The 26,168-nt window shown below is 57.0% G+C and overlaps 8 protein-coding genes across 8 annotated transcripts; 3 read left to right on the forward strand and 5 right to left on the reverse strand.

Moving 5' to 3' along the window:
* Nucleotides 1-449: 449 nt before the first annotated feature.
* Nucleotides 450-2,643, reverse strand: B0H64DRAFT_107324 (uncharacterized protein). Its single transcript, XM_062797750.1, has one exon. The coding sequence runs from the start codon at nucleotides 2,342-2,344 to the stop codon at nucleotides 557-559; it is 1,788 nt and encodes a 595-aa protein (XP_062660237.1). The 5' UTR covers nucleotides 2,345-2,643; the 3' UTR covers nucleotides 450-556.
* A 1,152-nt stretch (nucleotides 2,644-3,795) lies between these two features.
* Nucleotides 3,796-5,067, reverse strand: B0H64DRAFT_107310 (ribosomal protein L10e/L16). Its single transcript, XM_062797749.1, has 3 exons — nucleotides 4,908-5,067; nucleotides 4,311-4,695; nucleotides 3,796-4,255 (listed from the first exon to the last, which is right to left on the reverse strand). The coding sequence occupies exons 1-3, from the start codon at nucleotides 4,950-4,952 to the stop codon at nucleotides 4,026-4,028; spliced, it is 660 nt and encodes a 219-aa protein (XP_062660238.1). The 5' UTR covers nucleotides 4,953-5,067; the 3' UTR covers nucleotides 3,796-4,025.
* A 140-nt stretch (nucleotides 5,068-5,207) lies between these two features.
* On the forward strand, nucleotides 5,208-6,290 carry B0H64DRAFT_390160 (60S ribosomal protein L30). Its single transcript, XM_062803385.1, has 5 exons — nucleotides 5,208-5,375; nucleotides 5,428-5,523; nucleotides 5,581-5,618; nucleotides 5,783-5,831; nucleotides 5,998-6,290. The coding sequence occupies exons 1-5, from the start codon at nucleotides 5,328-5,330 to the stop codon at nucleotides 6,091-6,093; spliced, it is 327 nt and encodes a 108-aa protein (XP_062660239.1). The 5' UTR covers nucleotides 5,208-5,327; the 3' UTR covers nucleotides 6,094-6,290.
* A 964-nt stretch (nucleotides 6,291-7,254) lies between these two features.
* B0H64DRAFT_338125 (uncharacterized protein) lies at nucleotides 7,255-10,029 on the forward strand. Its single transcript, XM_062801177.1, has 2 exons — nucleotides 7,255-8,161; nucleotides 8,224-10,029. Exons 1-2 carry the CDS (start codon nucleotides 7,525-7,527, stop codon nucleotides 9,567-9,569), a joined length of 1,983 nt encoding a protein of 660 aa, XP_062660240.1. The 5' UTR covers nucleotides 7,255-7,524; the 3' UTR covers nucleotides 9,570-10,029.
* Nucleotides 10,030-10,524: 495 nt separating this feature from the next.
* On the reverse strand, nucleotides 10,525-11,929 carry B0H64DRAFT_107403 (arylamine N-acetyltransferase 2). Its single transcript, XM_062797751.1, has 2 exons — nucleotides 11,748-11,929; nucleotides 10,525-11,691 (listed from the first exon to the last, which is right to left on the reverse strand). Exon 2 carries the CDS (start codon nucleotides 11,677-11,679, stop codon nucleotides 10,708-10,710), a length of 972 nt encoding a protein of 323 aa, XP_062660241.1. The 5' UTR covers nucleotides 11,680-11,691; nucleotides 11,748-11,929; the 3' UTR covers nucleotides 10,525-10,707.
* Nucleotides 11,930-15,644: 3,715 nt separating this feature from the next.
* B0H64DRAFT_356264 (vacuolar segregation subunit 7-domain-containing protein) lies at nucleotides 15,645-18,515 on the forward strand (the record flags this gene model as incomplete). Its single annotated transcript, XM_062801591.1, has 1 exon — nucleotides 15,645-18,515. The coding sequence occupies one exon, from the start codon at nucleotides 15,645-15,647 to the stop codon at nucleotides 18,513-18,515; it is 2,871 nt and encodes a 956-aa protein (XP_062660242.1).
* A 1,572-nt stretch (nucleotides 18,516-20,087) lies between these two features.
* Nucleotides 20,088-21,808, reverse strand: B0H64DRAFT_356266 (fatty acid desaturase-domain-containing protein). Its single transcript, XM_062801592.1, has 3 exons — nucleotides 21,512-21,808; nucleotides 21,163-21,441; nucleotides 20,088-21,111 (listed from the first exon to the last, which is right to left on the reverse strand). Exons 1-3 carry the CDS (start codon nucleotides 21,725-21,727, stop codon nucleotides 20,413-20,415), a joined length of 1,194 nt encoding a protein of 397 aa, XP_062660243.1. The 5' UTR covers nucleotides 21,728-21,808; the 3' UTR covers nucleotides 20,088-20,412.
* A 382-nt stretch (nucleotides 21,809-22,190) lies between these two features.
* B0H64DRAFT_319525 (NADP-dependent oxidoreductase domain-containing protein) lies at nucleotides 22,191-23,338 on the reverse strand (the record flags this gene model as incomplete). The annotated part of the gene is made up of 3 exons (XM_062800433.1): nucleotides 22,191-22,663; nucleotides 22,718-23,012; nucleotides 23,066-23,338. 3 exons carry the CDS (start codon nucleotides 23,336-23,338, stop codon nucleotides 22,191-22,193), a joined length of 1,041 nt encoding a protein of 346 aa, XP_062660244.1.
* Nucleotides 23,339-26,168: the final 2,830 nt, after the last annotated feature.

The raw sequence follows: 26,168 nt of genomic DNA on the forward strand, positions 1-26,168 counted from the left end.
GCCATCAGGGTGGCATTTTGGCAGGGAACATGCAAGCAAGAGAGCTTCTCACAGCGATCCGTTCCTGTGTGAACCCCGATCCGAGGCGAACAAGCTTGTGTGGCCCAAAACCTATTCCTGCAGCACAAGCTGCGACAAGAGCAGGGCGGACGAAATGACTGTATTGATACAGGTCGTTACGCAGTAATCTGTAGCCTCGGCGCAAAGGCCGTTCACCGTCCCAATCATTCAAATCCGGGGTTAACGAGCATCCAGTGAAATCGCAAGGCGAGTATCCGGGGCTGGATGTCCAGGGTGTAAATGCATCTTGTGTTTCGAGATCTACCTCTTGTGGTATCTAAATGCAGTGAATGCGACCATGTTTCCCATGTTTCCCATGTTCCCCATGTTTCCATATTTCCCCGTCATTCACAACGCCCCATCCATTCCTTTGCAATCCCAGTACCACGCGAGAGAAAAAGTGAAAAGTGAGAAGTGGAAATACAATACCATCATTTGCGGCGGTGGGCGCCGTCCCTTGCGGTTACGAGGTGACGACTGGCTGGCGCAGCACCGTTCAGACCTCGCCCCAGCTTCCCATCGGACCCGTGCTCGCAATGGCGCTCCCCGTTTTGATGGACCCGCCAATATCCCAGTAGTGGCGAGACGACTGTCTCGACGAGATGCTGCTCCTCCGCGCAGACCGCCGGGTGCTCTGACTCGCACAGCTCGCAGGTGGGTGTCGAATCGCGACGGGGCTGGACGGCACTGTCGCCTTGAAAGTGCGCCGCTCGACCGGGCGGGTTCGGTGGTACCCGTGCGTGTGTGCGTGGGACACGAGGGGGTGATGCTGACGCACTCGCGCCGCCTTGGCCGCCATGTCCTGCGTGCTGGAGGTGGCGAGGTGTGACGTACCCGACGAGAAGGACGGCGATGCTTGGCGGGACGAGCTGAAACGGGACCGCAGGTACCGGAAAACCAGCCGGATGTCCAGATCCTGTTCCCACTCTTGCTGCGTGAAAGTGTGCTGGCTATCACTCGGAGTCATGTCGGAAGCAGATGGGGCCGAAGGTGTGGGGGTCACCGAGGGCCGCGCACTGAGAAGGTCGGCCGTCCGGTCCACGGTGGGCTTGAACTGCGGCATGGACGGGACGCTGTCTTCCATCCTCTGCCCGGCATCGCTCACGTCGGCAGGCATCTCGGGGATAACAGGCAGACCGGCATACGGCAGAGCCATGTGCTGCACCCGTGTATAGGTCGAGAAGGCACCAGGATGAGTCGACATCTGGTGTACAAGCACGCCAAGCTCTCTGGATATCCGGTCCAGCATGCGCAGCTGCCACTCGGAGTCATGCGATGACTCCGACCCGATGCGGCCCGGTGCGGGGGCGAAGGCGTCCGTGGGGGTTGCCTGAGGCGTCGACGAGAGCATATCGTTGTCCGGAACCTCATCCCCGAAGAGGACCGCGAGCAGCTTGTCATCGACCCCCATCACGTCAGAGATGAACTTCCGCGCGATTCGGCTCCATGAGCCGGGCTTTGCCCCGCTCCGAATTGGCTCATCCTGGTCATGCCAATCGGCCCCGCTGAGGTTGATATCTGCCGCCTCCTCGTCCGCAACGCTCCTCTCAGCCACCTCCGATTGCATGCTGTCTGTGTGTTGAACCTTGCGAATCGACTCCTCAGACTGCTGTATCCTCTTTGCCTCGCTTCGGATGTCTTCGAGGAGCAGCTGGCTCTGTTCTAGCCGCCAGGCCTCTATCCTGTGGTTGCGCTCCCAGTCTTGTGCCTCTTCCGTCTGGGTTTCCAACTGAGCCAGATTGAAACCTTCGGGCTTGTGCACCACGCGGTTGGGGTTAAATCTCTCGAAGGCGTACATTCGGTCCTGAGCCTCGGGGCTCATGCCTGGAGTCTCAAATCGGAAAGAGCCCAGGCCGTCATGCCCTGGGAGCACCGGTGCCGCATGTGCAACCTCGGGTTGGCTGTAATGGTTTGGAACAATTCGAAACTCGGGTAGGTGGCTGTCGAGGCTGTCGAGCTCGGCGTCCTCCTCGGCGACGCTTGCTGATATGACCTCTGAGGCGGCTTGTAAATCGAACTCGGACCGTGCAACGGTGTCTAGGCTGCCGAGGTCACTGATCCTCGATCTACCCGGTGTTATTTGGCCGTCTTGGACTGAGTTCAGGTAAGAGGTTGAGTTCGTGGTCGTGGTTCCCGCGTCAGTTCCCGGAGTAAAGACAACCCATGTCTGAGACTCGTTCGGCACTGAGAGGTTCTGTGGAGTGGGAGCTGCAGCCTCTCCTTGCCCTGGTTCGTTGCGGTCCACCCACTGGACGGGCTGCCGTGTTGATTGTTGGAAAGCCATGGTGCATGTCCCAGACAATTTGCAAGTCGTGGGAGGTATCAGTGTGGTAACGGCAAGTGTAGCCCCGGAAACCGTTGGTCGAACGCGTCGGGTTTGTGTTATCTAACGTTATCGCAAGTCGCAGCAGCAGCCACGTCGCTGGGTAGGGGAGGCGGCCGCCAGCGCAATTGTCTCGAAAAGTTTTGGAAATTGCCCGGAGTCGCGTATTTCGTCTGAGGCGGTGAAGGGATCAAGCCAGGATCTCGTTTTAAGAAGTGGAACAGGACGACGGCCCGGGAACCAACGATGTGGATGACGGGGGATGATATCGATATCAGTCTTCAGGGCAAGGCGCTGACTGCGGCGGCGTCGTGTAACCCACTGGCACTCAGCAACAAGGTGCGGCTTACTTGAGATGCAGAAAAATAACGGGAAGCCCGGACTAGGAAAATATCTTAAAATACGTAGATGACGAAGTAAACATCAAAGGGGATGGGAGAACCTGGAAGCCCCGGAACGAACCAGCTGGGCGACCCGGCCGGTTTGTTGGGGGAGGGGGCGGCTCTAGGCCAAGCTCACACAAGCACGAGATCACCGCGGACAGAGGGGAACACACGGGATGCTAGCGCCGTGCTTGGTCGGAAGCCCTGTTTGTTTAGCCCCACCATCGCCTGACCCTCCCAGCCACCCATCGTCTTTCTGTCGACATCTTTTGCTCTGGCTTCGCCTGAAACCGGTTGGCCGTGATGGACTTGTCATGGGCACCCGTTTTTCTTTTTATTTCCCCCCTCTTTTCACATCCGGTGCCGGAGTACATCCTAACGCTACCTCATAGATGTGACTGATGGTGTAATGATGTTGTCTCAAAAGCCTCATCCCAACCTCATCCCAACCACCCCACTCCATCACTAACGCCACCTTGATGTGACTACCCTGCTGCATTCATTATCACAGCGACGTGTCCAGAAGATCAACCGAATTCCAACAAGACTTCCCAGTTGTCAACGCAGTTGAAACTGTCTGGGCATATCTGTAAAATTAGATGAAGCCAGTGTCATGATTCCGAACAATCCCCAGGGCCTGGCAACAAAGTGGGACCCACATAGTAATGTACACAGCAAGTCCCGATGACTTCATTGCCTCCGTCCGATCTGGAAGGCAAATACGGCCAGTTGTTGCAGTAAACATGCCCTCCCTACACGATCCACCTGAACGAGATCTCATGTCCATGCTTGCGACCATTCCAAACGAGGTTTGGCTCGGTTTCTGCTTGAACAGCGCGTCAAGAGCTCATCCGTAAATGGAAAATAACAGACAACGCCTAGCACAGCCGTCTACACAGTAATATGAGACGTGACTGGTATAACTATTGCCGTTTTCGCTTAACTCAGCCTCCTTTGCCTCTCCGAGCTTCCAACTACTCCTCCCTTAGTCGTAGCTGTTGTTTGGTAAGGATGTGGGTGGCACGCATCGGCGACTCAGGATGTGATGTGGTCACGCAAGTTCCAGGAACATAACTCTAGAAAAGAATGCACTGATGTCCTGCTGTCCATTGAGAACCACTTTGGTTGAATGGTTCCATTGACTGCTATGCCGAATCAAGACCATGATGCTAGTTGACATGCTCTCGTTTCAGCCCTAAAATGACCGTTGACGCCACCCCGAAGCCAAATAACCATTCCCCGTCTCCCCACGAAACCCTTTAGGCGGTGAAGGCATCCGGGAAGCGCTTCATGTTCCTCTCCAGGTTGCCGCGGTTGCTGAGGAACTGGACGTAGGCGCCGTCGACCTTGACGCGGCCAGCGGCCTTCTTCTCCAGGTACTCCTCACGACGGAGGGGAGTGAAGCCCCAGTTCTTGGAGATAATGATCTTTTGGCGGCCAGGGAACTTGTACTGGGAGCGGCGGAGGGCCTCGAGGGCAAAGCCACGGTCTGCGATGATGGTTAGCCTCTAGGGTCGCTCGCAGTAAAACTCGGCATTGCTTACTAGTGTCACGAGTGCGGACGCTCATGAGAATCTGGCCAATGTTGACACGGGCGACAGTGCCGTTGGGCTTGCCCCACGCACCACGCATACCAGTCTGCAGTCTATCGGCACCGGCGCAAGACAACATCTTGTTGATGCGGACGACGTGGTACGGGTGGGCACGGACGCGGAGATGGAAACCTTCCTTGCCGGCGGTCTTGACGAGGTACTTGTTGGCGCAAATACGGGCGGCCTCGAGGGCCTCGGAGCTCAGCTGCTCATACTCGTTGGAGACAAGGTGGATGCAGAGCGGGAAGTCATCGACGGTAGCGCGCTTGCGGCCGAGATCGAAGATGCGAATCTTGGGGTCCGGCACACCACGGTTGAACCGCGACTTGGGGTACGGCTAGAAAAGAGGGTCGATTAGCGATCTGAGTTGATAAAATTGGCCGAAAGTAAACCATAGACGCGAAACCCCCCTCTTCCTGATCCATTCCAGAATTTCCGGTCCATCCGTTCGCCTGTTTCTTTGCCTATTTCCTGCCCGTTTCCTCGACGAGAATGTGTGCGCAGGTCCCTCGAACAGCACCTGGAGAGCAAAAGCTGCAAAATGCTTACCTTGTTCTTGCAGTACCGGTAGCATCTAGCAGGACGGCGCGCCATTGTGACTGATTTACTCTGATGTCACGGTTATGGGTGTCGGCTTGGTGTTGGGTGAGGGGAATGGTCGGGGAGCCGCTGCTTTTTTGACCAAATCGAAATTCGCCTCACGATTACCAATCCCGGATTCATAATCCCCCCGGCTGAGTCGTTCGGAACAGAGTGGAGCCGTTAGGGTTTCGAGGAGCTGCAAGCGCACCCATTACTCAGCCAATGAGAACTCAGCCCACCTTGTGGCGGGAATTCCACATTGGCAAAAGAATATTTCGAACTTGCGATTTCCCTTCCTTCGAGTGACCATTCAGCCAACGACGACGACATCACCACCAAGAGCCAACTTCAACTCTTGTCCCTCGCACTAACCACAGCACCGTCGCAATGGCCCCCAAGAAGTCCAAGTCGGAAGCGCAGTCCATCGGCAGCAAGGTCCGTTTTGCACTTCGGCTGTTGCGCGCGCTTTCGCTAACATTGTGAATAGCTTGCCCTCGTCATCAAGTCGGGCAAGGTTGTGCTGGGCTACCGCAGCACCCTGAAGTCTCTCCGCAGCGGCAAGGCCAAGCTCATCCTCATTTCCGTGAGTAATTCCATAACTCCGATCATGAGTCACTTCAAAATGCTGACAGATTCCTAGGCCAACACGCCTCCCCTCCGCAAGTCCGAGCTTGAGTAGTATGTGGCGACCAACATTGCAGGATGGAAGGGAATGGACGGGGCGCATGCGGCAACGCTCTCCGAGGGCAACACGCCTCGTTGATCCGTCGATATGCGCTTCGGCTCTCCCGGACATTCGGCAAGCGAAATTACAATGGCTTGTTCGCTAACATGTTGAACAGCTACGCCATGATGTCCAAGACCGCCGTCCACCACTACACCGGCACCAACGTGAGTTAACCCCCCCTGAAGGCACGATTCTACGAGTTGGTCAACATAGGCTTCTACTCGTTACTCCCGGCTGGGAAGACCCCGTCTTTCCAGCCTACCCAGAGAAGAAGTCTCGTTGCAGACTTTGGAGGGTACCTGTTCGTATGCTTACTCTTCCCCTCGACAGATTGAGCTCGGCACCGCCTGCGGAAAGCTCTTCCGCTGCTCCACCATGGCTATCCTGGATGCTGGTGACAGTGACATCCTCAGCGACCAGGCTTAAGTCCAGCAGGCTTAAGGCTAGGGGCGAGGCGGGAATACCGGTTGGCATTCATACGGCGTTCGGGTCTGAGATCGGAAAAAATGATATGACGACTTGGCGATATCCGGCTTTTTACAGCCACATTCGACATCCGGAGTTGACGCCCAAAGAGGCACTCCGTAGATTAGTCGTAGTTTTATGACAACTCGGTTTTCCAGCCTCTCGGTAGTATTTCTGTGACTTGGAATTTGGGGTGTCCCGCCAACACTAGGCTAAAGACGGTGACCTAATCCGGACGGCCCACGAGCAACAACTCTCTCTCGCGCCCAATGAGTTCGAGGGCAAGTGCGGTCAAAATTGTGACGTTTTCGAAGCACGCGACGTCCTGCTGTGGAAGGATACTCGATGTTGCGGCCTGAGGCCGATTTGGGCCGCGTTCCCGTGCTCCGGGCCGGGTGTTGCATTGAATCCCAAATTATCATAATCAAACTCGAGCGGAACTCGAGGTTGACAAAAGAGTCTCGCCCCGACTCGCGGGCCCTCTCCATGTACCTAGGTAGTCACCGTGTATGTTTCAAGTTGCTCGCACCACGCACGAAAGATCTGCCCTACTTTGGTACGTTGAACCAGGCTGGCTGCATGATGCGCGATGGGAGCTGCTCGTTTCGGCAAACCGCCGAGACGCCTCTTCCCATCTCCGGGCATCGAAGCAGCATTCGAGGAATCGGTGCAACGCGGAGGTGAGGTTCCTCGGTTCAGGGAGCGGTCAAAGGGCGGCAGCTGCAGCCGATTCTGCATGACCATGCATGCAGTTAGCTCCCTGAACACTGCGGTAGGTGGAGCTTGGCGGTGAAACACAGGCGGGGGAGCAACTGGAAGTGTGGATGGTTTGAAAACAAAACACATTCAATGATACAAGTTGTCTTTGACTATTCGTATTGGCAAGTTGGTTCAAGAGAAAAGGCGAAAAAAAAGACAACGGGCACCAAGTGCAGACACAAGACCGTTTTCCCTTGTCTCACAAAGAAACACGGCCTCGGGCAAGATCCCTGGAAGGTTGGGGAGGGGAGAAAGGGGCATGAGAGCAAATGACTTGATTGGACAGGCACTCCCTTGTCTCACAGCACACGTTTCCCCTGCCCTGGGACCGCCACTGGCTCCAAAAGAGCCACCACCGCGCCCATCGACGCCCGTCGCCCGGTCAAGAAAGGTTGCAGTGGGCCAGCGAATACAATCCTCCGTGTTTCTGCGTCCTCCCGCCGAAGACCGCCGTTTCCCGTTCTCGAACTATTGTTTCCCACACAAACACAGACACAAACACCACACGCAACGTATTTTTCGAGTTGGCTATTCCCGAGTAAACATTCGACACCGTGATTCAACCCCCTTGACCGCATCGCGCGGTTTTTGCGAGCCCAAGCGTCCCGATCGTCGCCCAGCCGAATAAGCACTATGGCGAGCGCTGTCAAGAAGCCCCCGGCGACAGGCCGCGAGACTCCCACAGGAACCCCCCAGCGCCCCGGCCAAAGGGCATCGACACCGACGTCGGCCGGCAGCCCAGGCGGCGCTGGCGTCGCCCGAACTCGCTCGACCCGCACCGGAACCCCCGTCTCCGCACGTGCCGCTGCCCACCAGCGACGCGAGTCCATGCTCAGCAACGGCCCCATGATCAACGGCAGGGGCACCAACTCGCCGGATATCGAACGTGAAGAGGCCATTCGCGCCGAAACGGTAGCCGTAATAGACGACCTCAAGGAGCGGCTAGCCAAGGCCGAGTCCGGGTTCGAGTCCTACAAGCGACAGACCGAGGTGATACAGAGCAAGTTGGACGATGCGTTGAAGGAGCAGGCCAAGCTGGAGGAGAAGGTGCACGAGAGCGATGAGCAGATTGAGTCGCTCAGGAATGAGAAGCGCGAGGCCGCCCGGCAGATGCGCGAGATGGAGACCATCTACGAGGGCGAGCGGAGTGCCATGATGAAGGAGAAGGATGATATGGCCAACCGCGAGGAGGAAATGCAAACCGTCATCCAGAGGCTCAAGGACAGTCTGGCACAGAGGAATCTCGACGAAGACCGGCCAACAAGGCAATGTGCGTTTTTCCCATTGCTCTCGCTTTCGAGCAACGCTCGCTAACTTGATTTCGTTGAACAGCGGTGAACAGCTCGCCAAGCATCGACAACGGCAGTTTTGCTCCCCCGAGTTCGATCCAACGTAGTGACTCGCGCAACAACTCCAAGCTCTTGTTGCAAAAGGACAAGGTGATTGAATCGCTGAGGCTCGAACTCGCCGAGGCGCAACTCAAATTGGTCGAGTCCCAAAACAAGGACGGCGGCCGCCTGCAGGATGTTGAGCGCCAGCTTATGGAGGCGCGTGTTGCCAACGCGAGGTTGATGGAAGACAATGAGAGCTATCAACTTCTGCTCCAGGACAGGACCCTCAAGGGGGATTTCGCCACCAACGACTTTAGCTACTCCGCCGCGTCCGCGAACCAAGATGCACTCGCCGCACTCGAGGGCCGGGCCAACGGCACCAGTCTTGCCGACGAACTTTCCGGCGCCAACGACGACCATGCCCCGGAGCACGACCCCGAGCACCGGCTCCTAGAGTCGGAGCTGAACAAGGTCAAGGATCAGAACAAGGCCCTGACTCTCTACATCAACAAGATCATCGAGCGGTTGTTGCAGCACCAGGGCTTCGAGCACATCCTCGACCAGTCCAGCGACTTCAAGGGCACACCAGACACCAACAAGGACCTCCCGCCGCCGCCTCCCCCCAAGCCCGCCTCGGGCGCCTCCCTCCTCCAGCGCGCCAAGTCCATGGCCATCGGCAACACCACCACCACCACCGCACCCAGGCCCAAGCCCCGCCCCATGACCTTCATGCCGTCCGCCAACCACTCGTCCGCCATCAGCAACCCGGACACCGCGCCCAGCATCCCCATCGGCCTGTCCCGCACGACCAGCACCCGCCGCAGCCGGCCCATGAGCGACCAATACACCAACCTCCCCGGCGCCGCCAGCATCGTCAACGCCATGTACAAGGGCCCCTCGGCCGCCGACGGGCCCCTCTCCCCCTCCCTCCGCTCCAGCCAGAACTTCTTCCTTCCGCAGGGCGCCGGCAACCGCACCAGCAGCGGCGGCGGCGGCGGGGGCAACTTCCCCGGCATGAAGTCGGAGACGAGCAGCACCAGCGGCGACTCGGTCTCCTTCTCCACCGGCGGCGCCGACGGCATCAGCACCCCGCCCAGCCAGGCCAGCCCGCCGCGCTCCGTCCACCACGAGAAGAACAGCACCACCTTCGCCGGCAACAAGCCCCGCCCCCTGCGCCTGGTGCAGGAGAATGCCGAGGCCAATGCTGCCGCCAACGCCGCGCGCCGCCAGAGCTGGGTTGGTTGGGCGACTAGCGCGTTTGGGAAGAAGGAGGATGGGAGTGTGGGTGCCGGTGCCGGTGCCGGTGCTGGTGGGGGGCCGGGGATTGCAGAGGTTATAAGGGAGTGAGTTTGAGTGCAATGCAGTGAATGGGCAAGAGAGAGAGAGAACTGGGGTGGGGGTTGAGATTGAAAGGGGGGGTCGGAAACCGGTGTGGCATGACTGACTGGACTGGCGGGCTGACGCCTATCTATGACTTGGCTTGTTTGGGTATGTATGGACCATGATCGATGATTTTTTGATGGCGTGGTGGCGGGGCGTACACGGCTGCATGGTGTGTGGGTGGATGAAGGCGGTTCTGTTTGGGCTGGCTGGCTACCTGCCTGCCTGCCTGGGATTCGGTTCCATCCACCTGTCTCGCTCTTGTCGTGTGGCGGTGGTGATGGTTGTGGAGGAAACGGTCATGGCCTATAATGCGTTGATGTATGGTCCCCGAATCATGGATGATTGATGTGTACCGACCGCCACATAGGATATACGACGATGTCATGGATAGGATAGATCGGTGCTTTTCATATCGTTTGCTCTGCTTTTGTCGCTTCCTCTCGCTGTGCAACGTGGACGTGTGTTTGTGAGAGGGATGTCCGACGCGGTCCCCTTGGACAACTATATTTATCTCACCGGGTTACTCAAGTCTACGGCAGCCACCCCCAGCACGAGTTCACATGAGACCGCTTCCTTATGTGATAGACATCCGACATTCGACATGGTTGTTGGAAACGAGTTGCCGTACCTAGTCACTAACAAGGAAAGGGAGCAAGTGGCGGACGGAGCAAAAGCAAAAGCTCACCGGCTAGCTCCCCGGAGGAAGGTAGCCGGCTACGAAACCCTTCGGGGTTGACTCCGTCTCAAGAGAAGGGGGCGCACCCCCATTTTTGCTGGAAAGCGTCCCGGGCCATGGCTCGGACCCGCAACCTCCTTGGGGAGCTCCGTTGCCCGGGGGAGAGGACCACCCCCAGTGCTAATTAAGCCGCTGTCGCCTCGGCGGTGGTCCTTAAACACATGCTTCGCGAGCCTGCTATAGCAAAGGCCCTCACTCTCTCCCTCTCTGGTCCGGTTCCTTCCTATCACTCGCTCATCTCCCGTCCGCCATCCCAACTCTGACGAAGAAGGTGGTAGGTAGTCCAGCCGGAACCTGAATGTGACACATGAAAATAAACCCGAAGGTTTTCTTCTCCCTCTATTTCCTCAGTCACCGCCTACGTCTCTAAACATCACCCACCAACTCGGCCCGCCGCCCCTTTATACTCACAACCTCCTCTGGCGTCAGGTGAATCCCAAACAGATCCGCCAACGCCGCCACCCTCTCCTCCTCGGTCTTACACACCTTGACTAACCGCGTCTTCCCCGTCAGATTCTCCTTGATGACCCCCTCCGCCATCATGACCTTCCCAACCACCCTCGCCGTACCATCCTCAGCAACTCCCCTCAAAAACCGAATCGCCAACGTCGTCCACGTCTGATGACTCTCACTCGCCTGCGACGTATACCAGTTGATATTCCCAAAATCCGCCTCCGTAAACTCAAACCGATCATGAAACGCAAAAAACGGCACCCACTCCTTCTCGGCCCCATTCCTCACCTCATACACCCACATCTTCTCCGCCCCCTCCCCCCTAAACCTCTGATTCGGAATAAACCGTCTCCCAAACCTGACCTCCTGCGTGCCAATCGAATTATGATGCACCACCCCTTCCACCAGCGGCATCGGCCGGGTCATACCATCCCCACCAAACCCCACATCCAGCGCGAACCGCACCGGCTGCCCCGCCACCGCCACGATATTCACCAGGTGCACCCAGCCGGTGTAGGAATCCCCCTGCGGCACGCCGCCGACGCGGGGGCGGATGCGCACGCCGGACAGGTAGGCGTCGAACCCGATGGCCCGCAGCATGTGGTTGAACAGGATGGAGTTCTCCATGCAGTAGCCGCCGCGGCCGCGGCGGGACGTGACCATCTTGGTGAAGAGGGCCTGCGGGTCGAGCGTGATGGCGTGCTGCGGGGAGTAGTGGATGGAGAGGTTGTCGTAGGGGATGGTGGTCAGCTGGTGGGTGAAGAGGGCGGTGAGGTAGGCCAGGTCGAGGGTTGGGTTGGCCGAGGGGTGGAAGGAGGGCGGGAGGCCGATGTGGGCGAGGTATTCGGCCACTTGGGCCGGGGTGTAGGCTGAGTTTAGGTCCATGGTGAGGGCGGGCTGATGGGCTGATGAGAGGGGTTCCGGGTTCCCACGGAGTTGGCTTGGTTGCTTACACTTGTGGGTGCTTTTATGCCTTTGGACTCAGTGACTCCTTGTTTACTCGTGACTCACCGAACTTCGGCTTCGGCCATCGGACCGGTTGTCGGAGGGCGTAAGGCGTCATTCTCGGAAGAGGGGGCTATCCCGGCCATTGTCCCCTTATGCGACTTCACTCGAGAATTCGGGGGTTTAAAGTGGAAGGGATGATGCATAGTAATCTCACTTGAGATTTCAGTGAAGCAACGAAGCAACTCGCTTCCGAACATGCGAAGACAGACACACAAGGCCCCATATTAAGTCCCAAGCATTTACTCTCAGTCTGAAATATCACACAGTAGTTCATAATTAAATCGAGGATTTTTGACATGACTATATCAAGAGGCCGGGTTTGTTAGTTACTGGGAGTGGTTTCACCCTCGGCTCCCGACACCAGAAGATGGCGTTCGGTTGGTGTAGTTATCCCTAACCCTTCTTCTACCCAGCAAGAAAGGAACAACTCCTGGCGTAGCAAGAGGTTCCTCCCGGACGAAGATAGTCCCATCGAGCCCAACAGCACCAACAAAATCCTCTCCCACAATCTGCAAGGGCGGGTGAATAGTTTGGCTCTCGAGCGTACCGCTGCGTCGTCTCCATCTGTACGGCTCGCTTCTTGGCCAGTCCCAACCCGGGAAGAGCACCTCATCAGCGTATTCCCTAAACGGGGGGTCTCGAGAGCAGAATCCTGAATAGGCCGTGGGGGCTGCAGCGTCTTCGGCCTTTGGAGCGCAAGAACTTTTTCCATCAGAAGCACCTTTCAGCCCTGCCTGGCCGTCAACCCATCAGAACCGACAACGAGCCCACGTTCCTGGCATGAAGTGTGGGGGACCAGAGACAGCATCGCCAACTCAGGGACTCAGGTTTGGAAATGTGTGGGAGTTCAGACCAACGACTGCTGCATCGCGGCGGCGCGGAGCGAGTGACGAGCGCGGGTTCCTGCGCGGGCTGGCTCGGCTGGTCAGAGTGAGCGACGGTTCGGGCGATGGCGAGCATGCGCCGCTGGACCAACCCCAAGAATAGGAGCGGGGCGGGCGGGAGTGCCCTCCCAAGGCTCCAAGGCTCCAAGTGAAGACTGGCGAGCGAGTTATCAGCCCAACCCAGCCCTATTTGTCGCACAGCCTTTCGGAAAACCAAGCCCTTCGACACGTCGCACTTGGGTGGGTGTCAGCCGTGCAACCACTGCGCAAATCCCCCATGGGGATTGGTGCGTCGCGGGTCGGAGAGAAGAAAAATCGTTCCCACCCGCACCACGTGTCACACGGCCGTTGGCATCGGTTTCGAACTCTGAGAGAGGTCTTGCGCGGTTTTGAGATTTGCACGAACCATTGGGGTTCTCGGTTCCGGAAGAGCAGGCGGGCGATGGTGGGCCCACTCGAGACAAGTTCTTTTTTTTTTTTTTTTTTTCCTTCTTCCCTTGCGCCGTTTCTCCCTTCCCTCAGAACCAGCCAGCCAGCAGGGAAGGAACGGAGGAAGTTTGCTACGGAGCAAACACGGTGCTTGCCCCTGTGAGAATCTGACCATTCTGCTGACCGTCCCTTGCATTGGGCCAACGGCGTGGTGGGGTCGCGTCGGCCCCTGCCGGAAAACTGTCAGCGCCCCCGGATCCTCCGGACGGAGGCGCAAGACGGAGGAGCGGATCTCGTCATCATCATCATCAAGCCATCGTCAAGAACAGGAAGCTCTGTGCTTCTTTTGCATTCGCCGGTCACCAGGCAGACGAGGCTTTTATTTCCCCGGAGTTCCCTTCACGGTTTTGTCCTCGCTGACAAAACCAATGGTTGATGACACCCAAAATGCCCGATTGTGGCGCGTTGCGGTGTGCCACCGTCCACTTGTCCGCTTGTGAGAGGCTGAAGAGTCTTACGAATGGCACGCTTGATAGACCTGTACTTCCCATTCTCGCGGGAAGGAAGGATGACTACCGGCGCGTTGCTTTTAACCCGCCGCTTCAAGTCGGAATTGTCGCCGTGTCTCGTCCGATGGTTGATGGTCTCAATTGGGTGTTCGGACGAGAACGGTTTCCGTTGGAGAAAACGCTGATCCTACTCGATGAAGACGACCGGGCAACGGTCACCTCGCGCTCACGTGGGGCAGCCGTTGAACTGTTTAGAGGATCGTCGACAAATCAACTGGTCATCAAGATTGAACACCAAGTGGTTGACGATTTTGGCTTCATGAGCAAGAGCAGACAGAGCGAAGAAAGCCGGCGTGGCCGGGTCAACCAACCACCGTGCCAATCCCGGATTTTGTATCTGAGGGGCCGAGTCGCAAAGACTACAAGCAGTTAACTACTTGGTACAGCCAGCGCTCATTACCAACTTGGGTTGTTGTTGGCGACCAAGTGGCAAGGTGAAAAAGTTGGTTCTGGGTGCATCTGGCGCGGCCCGTTGTGTCCAACCCGATCCTCGGTTCTCCGAGAAAACTGGAAAGGGAGCGCATTTCTGGGCTGTCATGAGTCGACAACAACTGGTCTAGCCATGCTCGTTACTGACCGGTCAAACCGTTGTAACGCTGCGCGGAGCAAAATTCAGACAATTGGCACAATTTCAATATCGTGACTCGCTCATGGCGTCATTGTTCTGTTCAAAATCTGCTGCCCTCACTCTCCGATCTGTCGTCGATGTCACCCTGACTGCCCATCGACGGCCGACGCCTGTTGACAGCGCGTCCCGCCTTAATAGCACCCGGGCCGTTGAAGATGGAGCAGAGCCTTCCATTTCTTCTGGGGCGCCCCTTCGGATTTGGCGGGGAAGAAATTCTGGAATCAGAACAGGTGGGTCCTTACCGATGTTCCAAGGACTTGCGGTGAGACACGCGCTACCTGGCAATACATGATCACCTGGCTAATTTCGCGGGGTATTTGTGGGAATCCATCTCCACGCTTGTACTCATTCGCCGACCAAGGTACCAGGGATCTTGCACAACCTTTGGGCTGGGAAACGTCGCGGTTGGTATTCGCACTGTAACCTTCGTACTGTGCCACTGCCAGGCACCGGGACCTCGCGGAGCAAGTCTTCCGTTAGCAAGTTATTTATTGCCCTTGAAGCGTTTCATAGCAGCATCCTCCGCCTAGCCGGGTGAACAGCAAAATTACCACGATTCTTGAGGGTCAAGGCCTGCGGGGCTCCAAATTGACTGGAGTGGCAAGAAAAGAAAAGCCGGCTCGAAAACCCTGGATTTGGGGCAGGATTGCGCCGTTTTGGCCCGTCAACTGCCGCGCAGGCCATTTCAGGCGCCGTCCCAGCGCTCGGGTCCCCCGAAGCGAGAAGTCCAAACCCAAAACGGGTCAAAGGCGGGCCAGCGCACCTCTGTCCCCCGGACCGCTCTTCAGATTTCCCCACCGTGTGTGTGCCTGCAACAACACAATTGCACGAGAAGCTTGGTGGGCGTTCTTGGGACCTTGGACCAACGACATCATCCACCCAATTCTTGTGTTCCATCACTCTCCCTCCACACATCGAATCCCGCGCCGCCCGACCCTGTTCCGGTCAACAAAGCAGTTGCCTGACTCTGTCAACAAATGAGAATCCCCTGATATCGCCGACCATCCGTCAATCGCTCAATTTCCTGTTCCACCCAAGAGAGCACCTGCACCTGCAACCGAATACCAAAGCATCACCCACGCCGAGACACCGTCGCACGACTCACACCACCCGTTTACACCACACAAACCCCCCCAAACCCACTGGGGCCATCATTCCCGCCCACGACAGCCTCCGTTTGCGCCCTGGGCGGGCTGTATCGATTCGTTGGCCCCGGCAGAGTTGGCCTCTACCCAACCCGACGACGACTAAGCGTGGCATGTGTGGCTCAGGTCGAGCCACCATTCCCCTCTTCCCATTTACTCCAACCAGTGCCAGTGCTCGCATGCAGACATGGACAAGTCACCAAACATATCGCCCGGGACGTCGGAAGTCCCTGATGCCAGCCAGGATGTCCACCCCACGTACACCCGCGAATCGTCTGCCAGCACGGCGACAATAACCCCAATGACCGAGTCGGGGCCGTCCAAGTTCACGTCCCAGGCATCTGCCACGTCCACTTCGTCGTCCGCCGCGCCGTCTCCCCTCGTATCACGCGAGCCATCTCCCACCAGGCCACTGTCACGGACGGCAACTTCTCGCACTTCATCAGCGAATTCCGGAATCCGCTCGAGGAAGAACAGCCAGCAAGACCTCAGTCCTTCGCGATCCGCAAAGCAGACCAACGCCCCATCAGCACCAGCATCCAAATCTCTCTCCTCCGCTAGCACCCCTACGCTCCTCCCGTCTACCTCAGATCCGAGCTCTAATGTGGGCGCGCCCGTCAAGTCACCCACCACGATGGAACATTTGCGAGAGTCGCCCAGATGGCCCGTGTCCCCGAGGTTACGATCTCCACCGCCCATCCTCCACAAGCCGAATATGGGGTTACCGCGAAGGCCAGAACCGGAGGCACCCCTGATTAACGTTCAGCGCCCCACCCCACCAATTCCCCCTCCGACGGACTTGCCATCCGACACGGACGCCGAAGACCTCCATATTGCAACCGGCGGGAGGACACCCGCGCGCGGGGGAGGCGGTAGCACATCAACCCTCGAGACCGTGCAGGAAGTCAGCCCGATAGGATCCCCACGAGGCCCGACGGAGTCGATACACGAGAAAATCGACGACAGCATGGTTTCGGAAACGTCGCAAGCCGACTCCGTAGGCCTCGGTCTCTCCCACAACGGCGAGGGAAGGACAAGCGCGGGGGACAGCGGCAGCGATACCGACAACATCAAGACCGGGCGGCGGAGCGGAGCTATAAGCGCACCTCCTCTGACGAGCAGGCAGTCGAGCACGTGCATCAAGCAGGGTGTCACCAAGAGCAAGACCGGTGAGGGCTCGTTGCAGAGCATGACAGTCGAGACAGAGACGGTGACGTCGATTCCACAAGCCCCGCTCGTCCCGGGGACGGGAGGGCAAGGTTCGACCGTCAGCCTGCGCACAAAGGGGAGCACGGAAACGATACGACCAAAGAAGGAGAAGAAGAAGCCGGCACGGAAGACACCCACCGTGACGGCCGGCAATGGTGAGCCACCGAATTTAGCTGCTTTATTCCCCCGGTTACGCCATTATCAGTCCATGGGATCAGTCGTCTCATCGGCCGAGAAGTCCGTCTCGCCGACAAAATGGCACCACGACGAAGGAGATAGTCGCTCTCGTCAAACCCACTCCCGCAGGCAAAGCATGGTCATGTACCAGATGAGCAGCTTACTGACAAGGCATCGCTTAGCATCGTCCAAGGCCGATATCTTCGAGGCCAAGGTCGCGAGCGCCGTCGAAGAGGCCAACTCGTCCGACTCGGACGAGACCTTTGTCTACGATTCTAACCCCCCAGATGCCCGCGAGCGGCCCATGCGGTTCCACTCGCGAACCCCCAGCACCACCTCGATGGCCAGCCAGATCGACCGCGCCGGCATGCGCTCGATTCACGCCGTTATGGAAGCCAACGGCCCGCCCGTCGTACCCAAGAAGAGCATGAAGTTTGTAAACTCGTCCGCCACCAACGGCCACAGCGACAGCGGGTTTGCCGAGGACGACGGCAGGGGCACCGGGAGAAGCACCGCCGGTTCTGCCCGGGGAACCGCCCGTCACCACCACCACTTCGGCCGCTGGGGCCGCAACGGCGGCGGCAACGGCCACCCCTCTCTGTTTGCCGAGCACGGCCCGTTCGGCGGATCCCTGGCCCCAGGGAATATGAACTCGCGGCAATCGTCCGCGCCCCCAAGCCCGCGATTCGCCAACCGTGCCACGACCGGGGCAAACGGCAAGCGGGGGACGCACTTATCGATGGGCTACGATCTTGACGACACCACAGGTGCCGACGACGAGACGACGCCTCTCATTGGGTCTGGGACGGTACGATCATCACGCTCTGGCAGGAGCCGGAGGGGCGGGCACTCCATGCGGTCTATCGAAGCGCAGACCTACCACCGCTCGGCGCCCTCGGTGCTTAACCGGTTCGCGAGCTGCCTCGTCCTCACCGTGATGCTCCTCCTCGTCGTCTCGGGTGCCATCGGGTTCATGTTTGCCACATCCCAACCGCTCACCGGCATCCAGCTCGTCTCGATGGACCACGTCGTGGCGAGCCAGCAGGAGCTGATGCTCGATTTGACTATCAAAGCCCACAATCCCAACGTCGTGGTTGTCGTCGTCGACTCGGCCGACATCGAAGTCTTCGCCAAGTCCCCGCACGCCATGTCCGACTCGGAATGGTGGCGCTACACCCACCCGGGCGAGATCGGCCCACCGCCGCCCCGCAAACCGGCGGACAGCGAAGGCGCAAGCAACACGATGCAAATTCTCGACGCCGAACCAGACCCGGCCCCGCCCGACGACGCGGCGCCCAACATGCGGCTGGGCACCATCACGGGGTTCGACAGCGCGCTCTCGTTCGAGGGCTCCTTCTTCCACAAGGGCATCTCGTACTCGAGCGGCGAGGTGCGCCTCAAGAACCCCGGAAACGGCACCTACGGCGGCCCGGAGCGCTGGGAGCGCATCATGGACGACGAGTTCACCCTCATCCTCAAGGGCGTCCTCAAGTACACCCTGCCCCTCAGCCAGCGCGTCCGCACCGCCACCATCTCCGGCAAGACTACCGTCAAGCCGAATGCGGCGAATGACCCCCCCGGTCTCAAGCCTAATGGGACTGAGGGCGGTGGTGGTGGTGGTGGGAGTCAACCCCCTGCTGACGGGGAGGTGACGATTTCTGTTGCTTTGTAGAAAGCGGGGCTTTTTGACTTTGTTTTCAGCCCTGCGTCCAGCGACGCAATCTTTTTCCCTTTGTTATTATGAGTGATTGTTGTCAAGATCTTCGCAGACTTGGTTTTTTTTTCTTTTATGTTTTGGGTCGGGTTTGGGACCTACCTTTGGGGGGAAGGGAAAGGGGGGGTTCATTGGGAGCGGGTTGGTTCTGTATATTGACTGAATCGGTGAAGCAAGCAAGCGTGCATGGCGTGGTGGCATGGTACTATGGACAAAATCACTTTTTTTGTTTTTTCACCCCCTTCTTTTTTTCTTTTAGTTTCTCGTCTCCTTCATGAAGAATGGAGCGGGAGTTGGGCTGGCTGGCGATTTTGGGGGCGTTCTTTTGCTGCTTTGGTGGCTGGGTCGGTGGAGAGACGCATAAAAAGGCACTCGACACATACTAGGAGAGACAGAGAGAAAGAAGCGATTTGTTGATGATGATTACATTACGTCTTTTTACGTTTTTTTCTTCTTCCTTTGCTCCTTTCCCTTTTCAAGAATGAAGTTACTACCCGGTCGGAGCAGGGCGGACTTTACGATGATTTAACCAAGCAGAGGCGCGCGAGGTTTTACGGACAGCGGATGGCGGTTTCTCCCGTGTTTGTTTAGGATCCTTTTTTCTTCTTCTAAATTACAACTGCCTCAGGGCCTGGTCACCATCATAATGGGAACCGACTTTGTCTTCTACTACTGTATTCTTCCCCGCTTTCCTACTTCCTGGATGGCCTGTGTTCTCTTGGGCAAAGGTACAAAATCCCTCTACGAGCGCCGAGTGGCGTGGAAGCCCTCGACTGTACCAACTCTCTCGTCCGCCCATTCCCTTTTCATCATCTATTCCACCTCAGTCCCATGCTTCCTTGCGTTGTCTATTACTGTTTACACTTGACGAACTACCTAATCCACCCTGTTATTTTCATGTCTCATGTACACCCAACAACCCTTCCCCGCCTTCTCTTTTCAAGTTTGATGTACGAGGATTTAGACGTCTTGGACACAAGGTCAGAAATGATAGCCACGAGTTCATGATATGGACGGGAAAAGACGGGACCTTATGGGATTTAGTTACTAAATTTATTGGTTTTTGTATTTCTCCCAAGGCGGGATACATGTGCATGGACACACTGGTCACGGATCAGCTATGCAGGTGCTTGTGCTTGTGTGTGTGCTCTATCCCATGGTGCTCAACGCCAGGCTGGGCCTCTGGGCTGGTTGGGGGTGGCAAAAAGGGAGTTAGGTTGCTGTACATTGACAGCTTGTGCCACGATCGGGGGTATCACTCTAAGAAAGAAACAAAAGAAACGCCATGTGCCTCGCGCGACAGCTGAGCTTTCGGGCTTTACACCTTTGTTATGACCTTGAAGTCCTGTGTATTCCCAACAGCGCCTTGTATGCCCCCCGAAGAGTACATCGAGCGGGGCGGAGAATAATTGCCTGTGTGCAGAGGTATTGGAGTTGACATCTCACATGGCGATATGTCTCACCAACCCGAGATGTGGAACTGGTACGGTACACATAAAACCTTCCGGGCGGTTGTGGGGAGAGAGGACTGTTGAGGGATGACAATTTGTTGTGGCATCATTTCACATTCCCAGACTATGATTGAGGTAGAGTCGCTACAATGGCTGGCCCTTCCCCCTCGGTACTAGCTTTAGTCGTGTCATGATCGCTTTGAAGTGAAACTTCGTTGGGTTCCATGGTGTAAGAGACGGCCGAAACCAGTCTTTAACCACTCAAGAAGCCCCATGTATTATACGATATCTGACAGCTCAGCGAACACAAACCCCATCTTACATGCACCATTACCAAGTCTATAACTTGCTCAACGCTCAGCGCTCAAAACCATGCCAGCATGACTGCCGCAACAACCCCCGCTTCATGCCTCAATCTCATTCTCCTTCCAGTTCGCCACCTTGGCCGTGGTGGACCCTCCCCCAACCACTCTCCCGCCCTGCTTCCTCTTGACGCGGCACCTCATGCCGATCTCCTCGTCAAAGATGAAGCGCCACAGCACATAGGTCCAGCTGCGATGCTGCGGCAGGTCGGCGTAGAACTCCTTGGCCATCTCCCGCAGTACGGGCAGGCGGGTCCACGGGATGGCGGGGAAGTCGTGGTGCTCGTTGTGCAGGCCCACGTTGTACGTGACCAGGTTCAGCGGGCCGTAGTAGCTGAAGGTCTCGGGGACGGGGATGTTGTTGCTCGGCTGCCGGGCCTCGGGCGTGATCTTCTCGTAGACGTAGTGCTCGGCGATGAAGTGCCCCGCCGTCGGGTGCAGCGAGCCGGCCAGGAAGGAAGAGAGCAGCAGGTAGAGGACGGAGTGGAAGGTGAAGTAGCCCGGGAGGAGGCACGCGAGGGCGTAGTCGAAGCCGAGTTGGATGGCGACGTTGACGCCGTGCACCCAGGTGAAGGGCACGCGGTAGACGGTCATGGGCCGGAGGGCGTAGAAGAAGATCTGGAAAGTGCAGAAGAAGGCCTTTCCGAGGATCGAGTCGAGGAAGATGGCTTCGAAGGCGGTGGGAAGGTCCGTGTCGAGGCCGTCGACGCCGAGAGACTTGTGGTGGGTGAGGTGGTAGGGCTGGAGGGGTTAGTATTCGTATGTAGGAGAGTAACGTCGTGGAGAGCATACCCTGAACGAAGCGCTGTATGGCACGGCGATGGGCAGGTTGGCAAAGATGGCAAACAGGCGGTTGGCCATGGGCGACCTAAAAGCGAGGTTGTGGGAGATCTCGTGGATGGCGAGGAAGAGATTCTGGTTCGAAGTGGCGCCAAAGACGTATGCGACGGCCCAGAACTTCCATGACCAGAAGGAGGTGTCGCGCAAGAGATGGGCGAGCAGCACTTGTAGGCCGACGACACCGGCGACGACGTATTTGGTCAGGGGCTCAGGACCGCATAGCTTCGTTACCTAGTACGCAAATGCACAGCAACGGTCAATTAACTTGTTCATTATGGGTGATATGTGATGCTGTTCTTACCTCGGGGTGGGCCTTAATGATGGCAAGGCGCCTCGTCCGATGCGGCTCCTCGGTATAGGTCCAGAAGAAGTCGCGGTAGGTTGCATCGTCGACCTGTGATTCTGCTTCTGGAGCTTCGCCGTTTGCGCTGCCGTTTGCATGGCCGTTGACCTTGCCATTGGCGGGCTCCTTTCTCTTAGAAGCGCCGTTCGTCGTCGCTGTCACGGAGCGAGCCATGGTGGTCGAGGGGAGGCCGATATTTGACGGCGGCCTGCTTGTAGGAATCGAAACAAGCGACAGCACCGTGATGGATGTTTGAAAGTCTATCGGCAGCTTCCACTGGAAATATTTCACCGCCCTGCTATCTCGGTACGCGTGGCTGTCGGGGGCACGAAGCGGGGCTTCCCCTGGCAGTTAGCGGGGCATCCAATCTGGGGACCAATTGGACTCTTCAGGGCCGCTCGAGTCCGTGCTTCTCCTGGCAAATTGGCTGTCTCCATCAATCGAAAAGGGGACTGATCGTTCCAGAAACCCATCCAGGTGGGCTGTCCGTTGCGCAAATCATCCGATGTTTGTTGAGTCTGCCTTTCTTTGCATCCTCAACTAAACACAGCTTTCGAGGCAAGGGCAATACATTTTGGCACACTGGGTGTCCATATTTGTTTATTTTCCTTTTTCCCTACATTGTTTTACCTTTTCATTAATACCTCATCGTGACCGTCGGCGGCTTGTTGTTGAGGATCTCATCAATCTCCTTCATAATCTCGGGCGTCAACTTCTTGTACGCCCGCACTGCCTCAATGTTCTCGTAGACCTGCGCCTGGCTGCTGGCACCCGTGATGGCGGAGCTCACGTTTGGGTTTGCGAGCACCCACGCGAGGGCCAGCACGCTCTGCTTCACTCCCAGCCTCTCCGCGATCGGCTCTAGCTTGCTGACCGTGTCGGCCATGGCCTGGAACTCGGCCTTGCCCGTCTGCTTCCAGAACCCGGCGATGAACTCGACCTGCGTCTGGGCAAACCGCGTCCCGTCCGGAATGCCGTTCTTGTACTTGCCCGACAGGATGCCCTGCCGCATGGGCGAGAAGACCGTCAGGCCGAGGCCGACCTCGCGGTACAGGTGCGCGTACTCCCTCTCGACTTGGATGCGCTCGAGCATGTTGTACCGCGGTTGTTCTGTTCCAGTTAGCTATCGGGCCACCCTTCACTCGGAGCCAGACATCGACATACCCATCACGGGACCGATCAGGCCCAGCTTGTCGGCGTACCGCCACGCCTGCGCGATCTCATCGGCGTTCCACTCCGACGTGCCCCAGTACAGCGCCTTGCCCGTGTTGATCAGGTGGTTGAAGGCGCGCACCGTCTCCTCCATGGGGGTGTGCCGGTCCGGGCGATGGGCGTAGATCAGGTCAACGTACTCCAGCTGCAGCCTCTCGAGCGACAAGTTCATGCCCTCGATGATGTGCTTACGCGACAAGCCCCGGTTGTTGACCTTGCTATTGCTGAAGGCGTCGCCCCAGTAAAGCTGAGAAACTGTCAATGCGGGCATCGAGTGCGAAGAATGCCGGCGAGGGTTACCTTGGTGGAGATGACGATATCGTTCCTCTTCCATTCGTACTTCTTGATAGCCTCGCCCATGACCTTCTCGGACTCGCCCTCGGCGTACCCTTCGGCGCAATCGAAAAAGTTGACTCCGCAGTCGTAGGCGGCCTTCATGCAGGCGTACGTCCCCTCGCGGTCGACATGCCCGCCGTAAGTCAGCCAGCCGCCGAGAGAGATGGCCGAGACCTGAAGGCCGGAGCGGCCCAGGAAGCGGTATTCCATCTCTGGCAGGTTGTCAGGCTTCGACATGGTTGATGTTCGTTGAGGTGATGGGTTTATGTTGCGGCTTGGGAAAGACGTCAAGGCAGAGTTTGTTCCCAAAGCTTAATGCCTCTTTAAAGGTCCCCAACGAGTTTGATCGACCTCTTATCCCCCACCAACTGGTGTTACGGAATCAGTCGCGCCGATACCTGCATGGCAGCGGGGTGGTTCAGCTCCCCGCCGTTACCCCTCCGCTGGGTCCAGGGGTTGGCCTTGCCAGCAACCATCACGCTCCTTCTGAGAGAATCTTTATTGGACCTGGCAATCCAAAGATCCAACGAAGGCTGCAAGAGGATTACAAACTCCCTTCTTTGACTTTCTTTCCCGGCGAGAAGGGCCGCGTGGAGACAAACAAGTTGGAGCTAGCGGTTGAACTTTCCATTGATTCCATTTAGCCGCCACAATACTATCTTTCACCTCCCTCTTTCGGTGTGAGTCAAGAGGCCCAACATAGGTAGGTGAGGAATAGGGCCGAACTGGAAACCCCGTGATAATTAATGGTCGCAAGAGACAAATAAAATAAAATAATTAAAACACATCAGGCATTCGTAATACCTTTGCAGTGTGAATACCCACTACCTGCCTATCTAACCTCCGAACCAACAAAATCCATACCTTATGCATAAACCTAACAGAAGAGAAAGCGTTGAGAGCTTAACATGGATGCCAAGACTTTAACCTGCTTGTTGCTGCAGATACTGTTACCCAACTTGGCACTGGATAGCTATCGGGTCCGGAACAGTTCACAGATACAAGATGCGATTGTACTCTCATTGTCCCAGTGAGCATCATGAGTTCTTGCACATGCATATTCCCCATGTTTAGAATGGGATGCACGAAAAGTTTAGTCAATAACTACGGGCCGTGTGTCATGTAGCTCGCACAGTGATACCCCTGGAGGATTGTTTACTTTGCCCCTTTTTTTAATTGCTGATATTAAAACACCAAAGGATTATCGCCAGAGCTGAATCACAAGCAACACTGCGCAACTGCCTAGGTGTGGTGAACAAACTGCACCTTCCTTTCCTAGCTCAAATTGTTGCCGCGCGATCATTCTGAAATATGGAAGTTCCATATGTCACCTGTGCCGGCCTGCTCCTTCCCAATGTCGCGAGAGAGGGCACAGATCGTGGTCCGGCCTCCTTCTCACCCAAAGCGAAAACTCTGACTCGCAAACACACCGTGACTTTTAAATTTGTCGCCCTTTCTCTGCCAAAATTTCCCACCTTCCACTTGGAATTCTCCCTTGCCGCCCTCTCTTCCCGCTTCTGCGTTCCTTCTTAGTTCCCACCACAACCCGACCTCGAGTAAATCCAATCGCTCGACACTCCGGCTATCGATCGATTTTATCGAGGCCCTCATAAAAGCAGGTAACCTTATCGTCTCCCTCCAACTTGTTCCTTCTTTTCACTTTCGATAATCGCGGGGCCCAAAGTGGTATGGGGTGTTCGCAAAGGCTAACTCAAATCGCGTCTCAGATTCCGACTGCTGTTTTCCTCAGCTAGATCAACTCAGGTAAGCCAATATGAGTTCCGTCTCCATTTCGAATTCCCGTTCCACGTCTTGCAGGTATCGTCACTAGTCGTTCTCTCTTCGGAAACAAGGGCTCCACGAGCCTTCTTTACTTCCGCACTTTCTACCTTTCCGCTTCCCATTTTTACTTGGTCAAACCTTGCTAGCTTGTTCCGCCAATTGACCCATACTCCTTCCAACTTGGGAAATTCTCTGACGCCGATACTACAGTCACATTGCAAACCCAAACACAAAACCATCATGACTTGGGACAACAACTGGGGTGGTGGTGGCGGTGATGCTACCGCTGCCGATTCCTGGGGTACCAGCAATGGCAACGACGGCAACTGGAACAATGGCGGTTCCGGCGCTGCCACAGGCGGCGAAAGCTTTGGCGCAGAGAATGGTGGTAATGAGAACGCTGGCAACGGCGGCGGCGATCGCGCCTGCTTCAACTGTGGCGAACCTGGGTAAATTATCCCGCTCTTTCGAACGGCCAACAACCAAACTGGAACGACTAACGCAATGTTGTACCTAGTCACAACAAGGCTGATTGCCCTACCCCCCGCGTCATGAATGGCGCCTGCCGTCGCTGCAACGAGGAGGGCCATTGGAGCAAGGACTGCCCCAACGCGCCGCCCATGCTGTGCAAAGAGTGCGAATCCCCCGACCATGTCGTCAAGGATTGCCCCAACCGCGTCTGCAAGAACTGTGGCGAGACTGGTATGGCACTGGTGTAGGATGTGATGGCAATAAAAGCCTGCTGACTCTGTTTGAAATGCAGGCCACACAATCAGCCAGTGCGAGAATGCCCGCAAGATCGACCGCGACCACCTTGCGGATATGTCCACCGAGGAAGCCTGGGCCCTCATCAAGCGTGCCGTCAAGGAGCGCGACATTGACGATGTCAAAGAGGCCATTCAGATCTACGTCAAGTCGTCTCCTGATGCTACGTACGCGGCACTGGAGCGCGCTTTCCGTGCCCAAGATGTTCCGGTGTGGCTCATCGCCATTGAGAAGACCTTGGCTTCCACTTTCACCAACATGGATCTCCAAGGCTGCCTCCACAAGAAGTACACGGTCACCTACCGTTTCCAGTGGAACCCCCCTCGCCCGCGGGACCGCGAGCTCTGGCCGAAGGATGTTGAAGAGAATATTGAGCGCCTCGCCGACGCCGGTGAAGTCGTTTACGGCGGCCTTCCCAAGTGCAGCAACTGTGACGAGATTGGTCACATCGCCAAGAGCTGCCCCCAGGAGAAGATTGAGAAGGTTAATGCCTTCGAAATCATGTGTTTCAACTGCAGCG

This window comes from Chaetomium fimeti (genome assembly GCF_033439085.1).
Source record: "Chaetomium fimeti strain CBS 168.71 chromosome Unknown B0H64scaffold_3, whole genome shotgun sequence".
Taxonomy (NCBI): domain Eukaryota; kingdom Fungi; phylum Ascomycota; class Sordariomycetes; order Sordariales; family Chaetomiaceae; genus Chaetomium; species Chaetomium fimeti.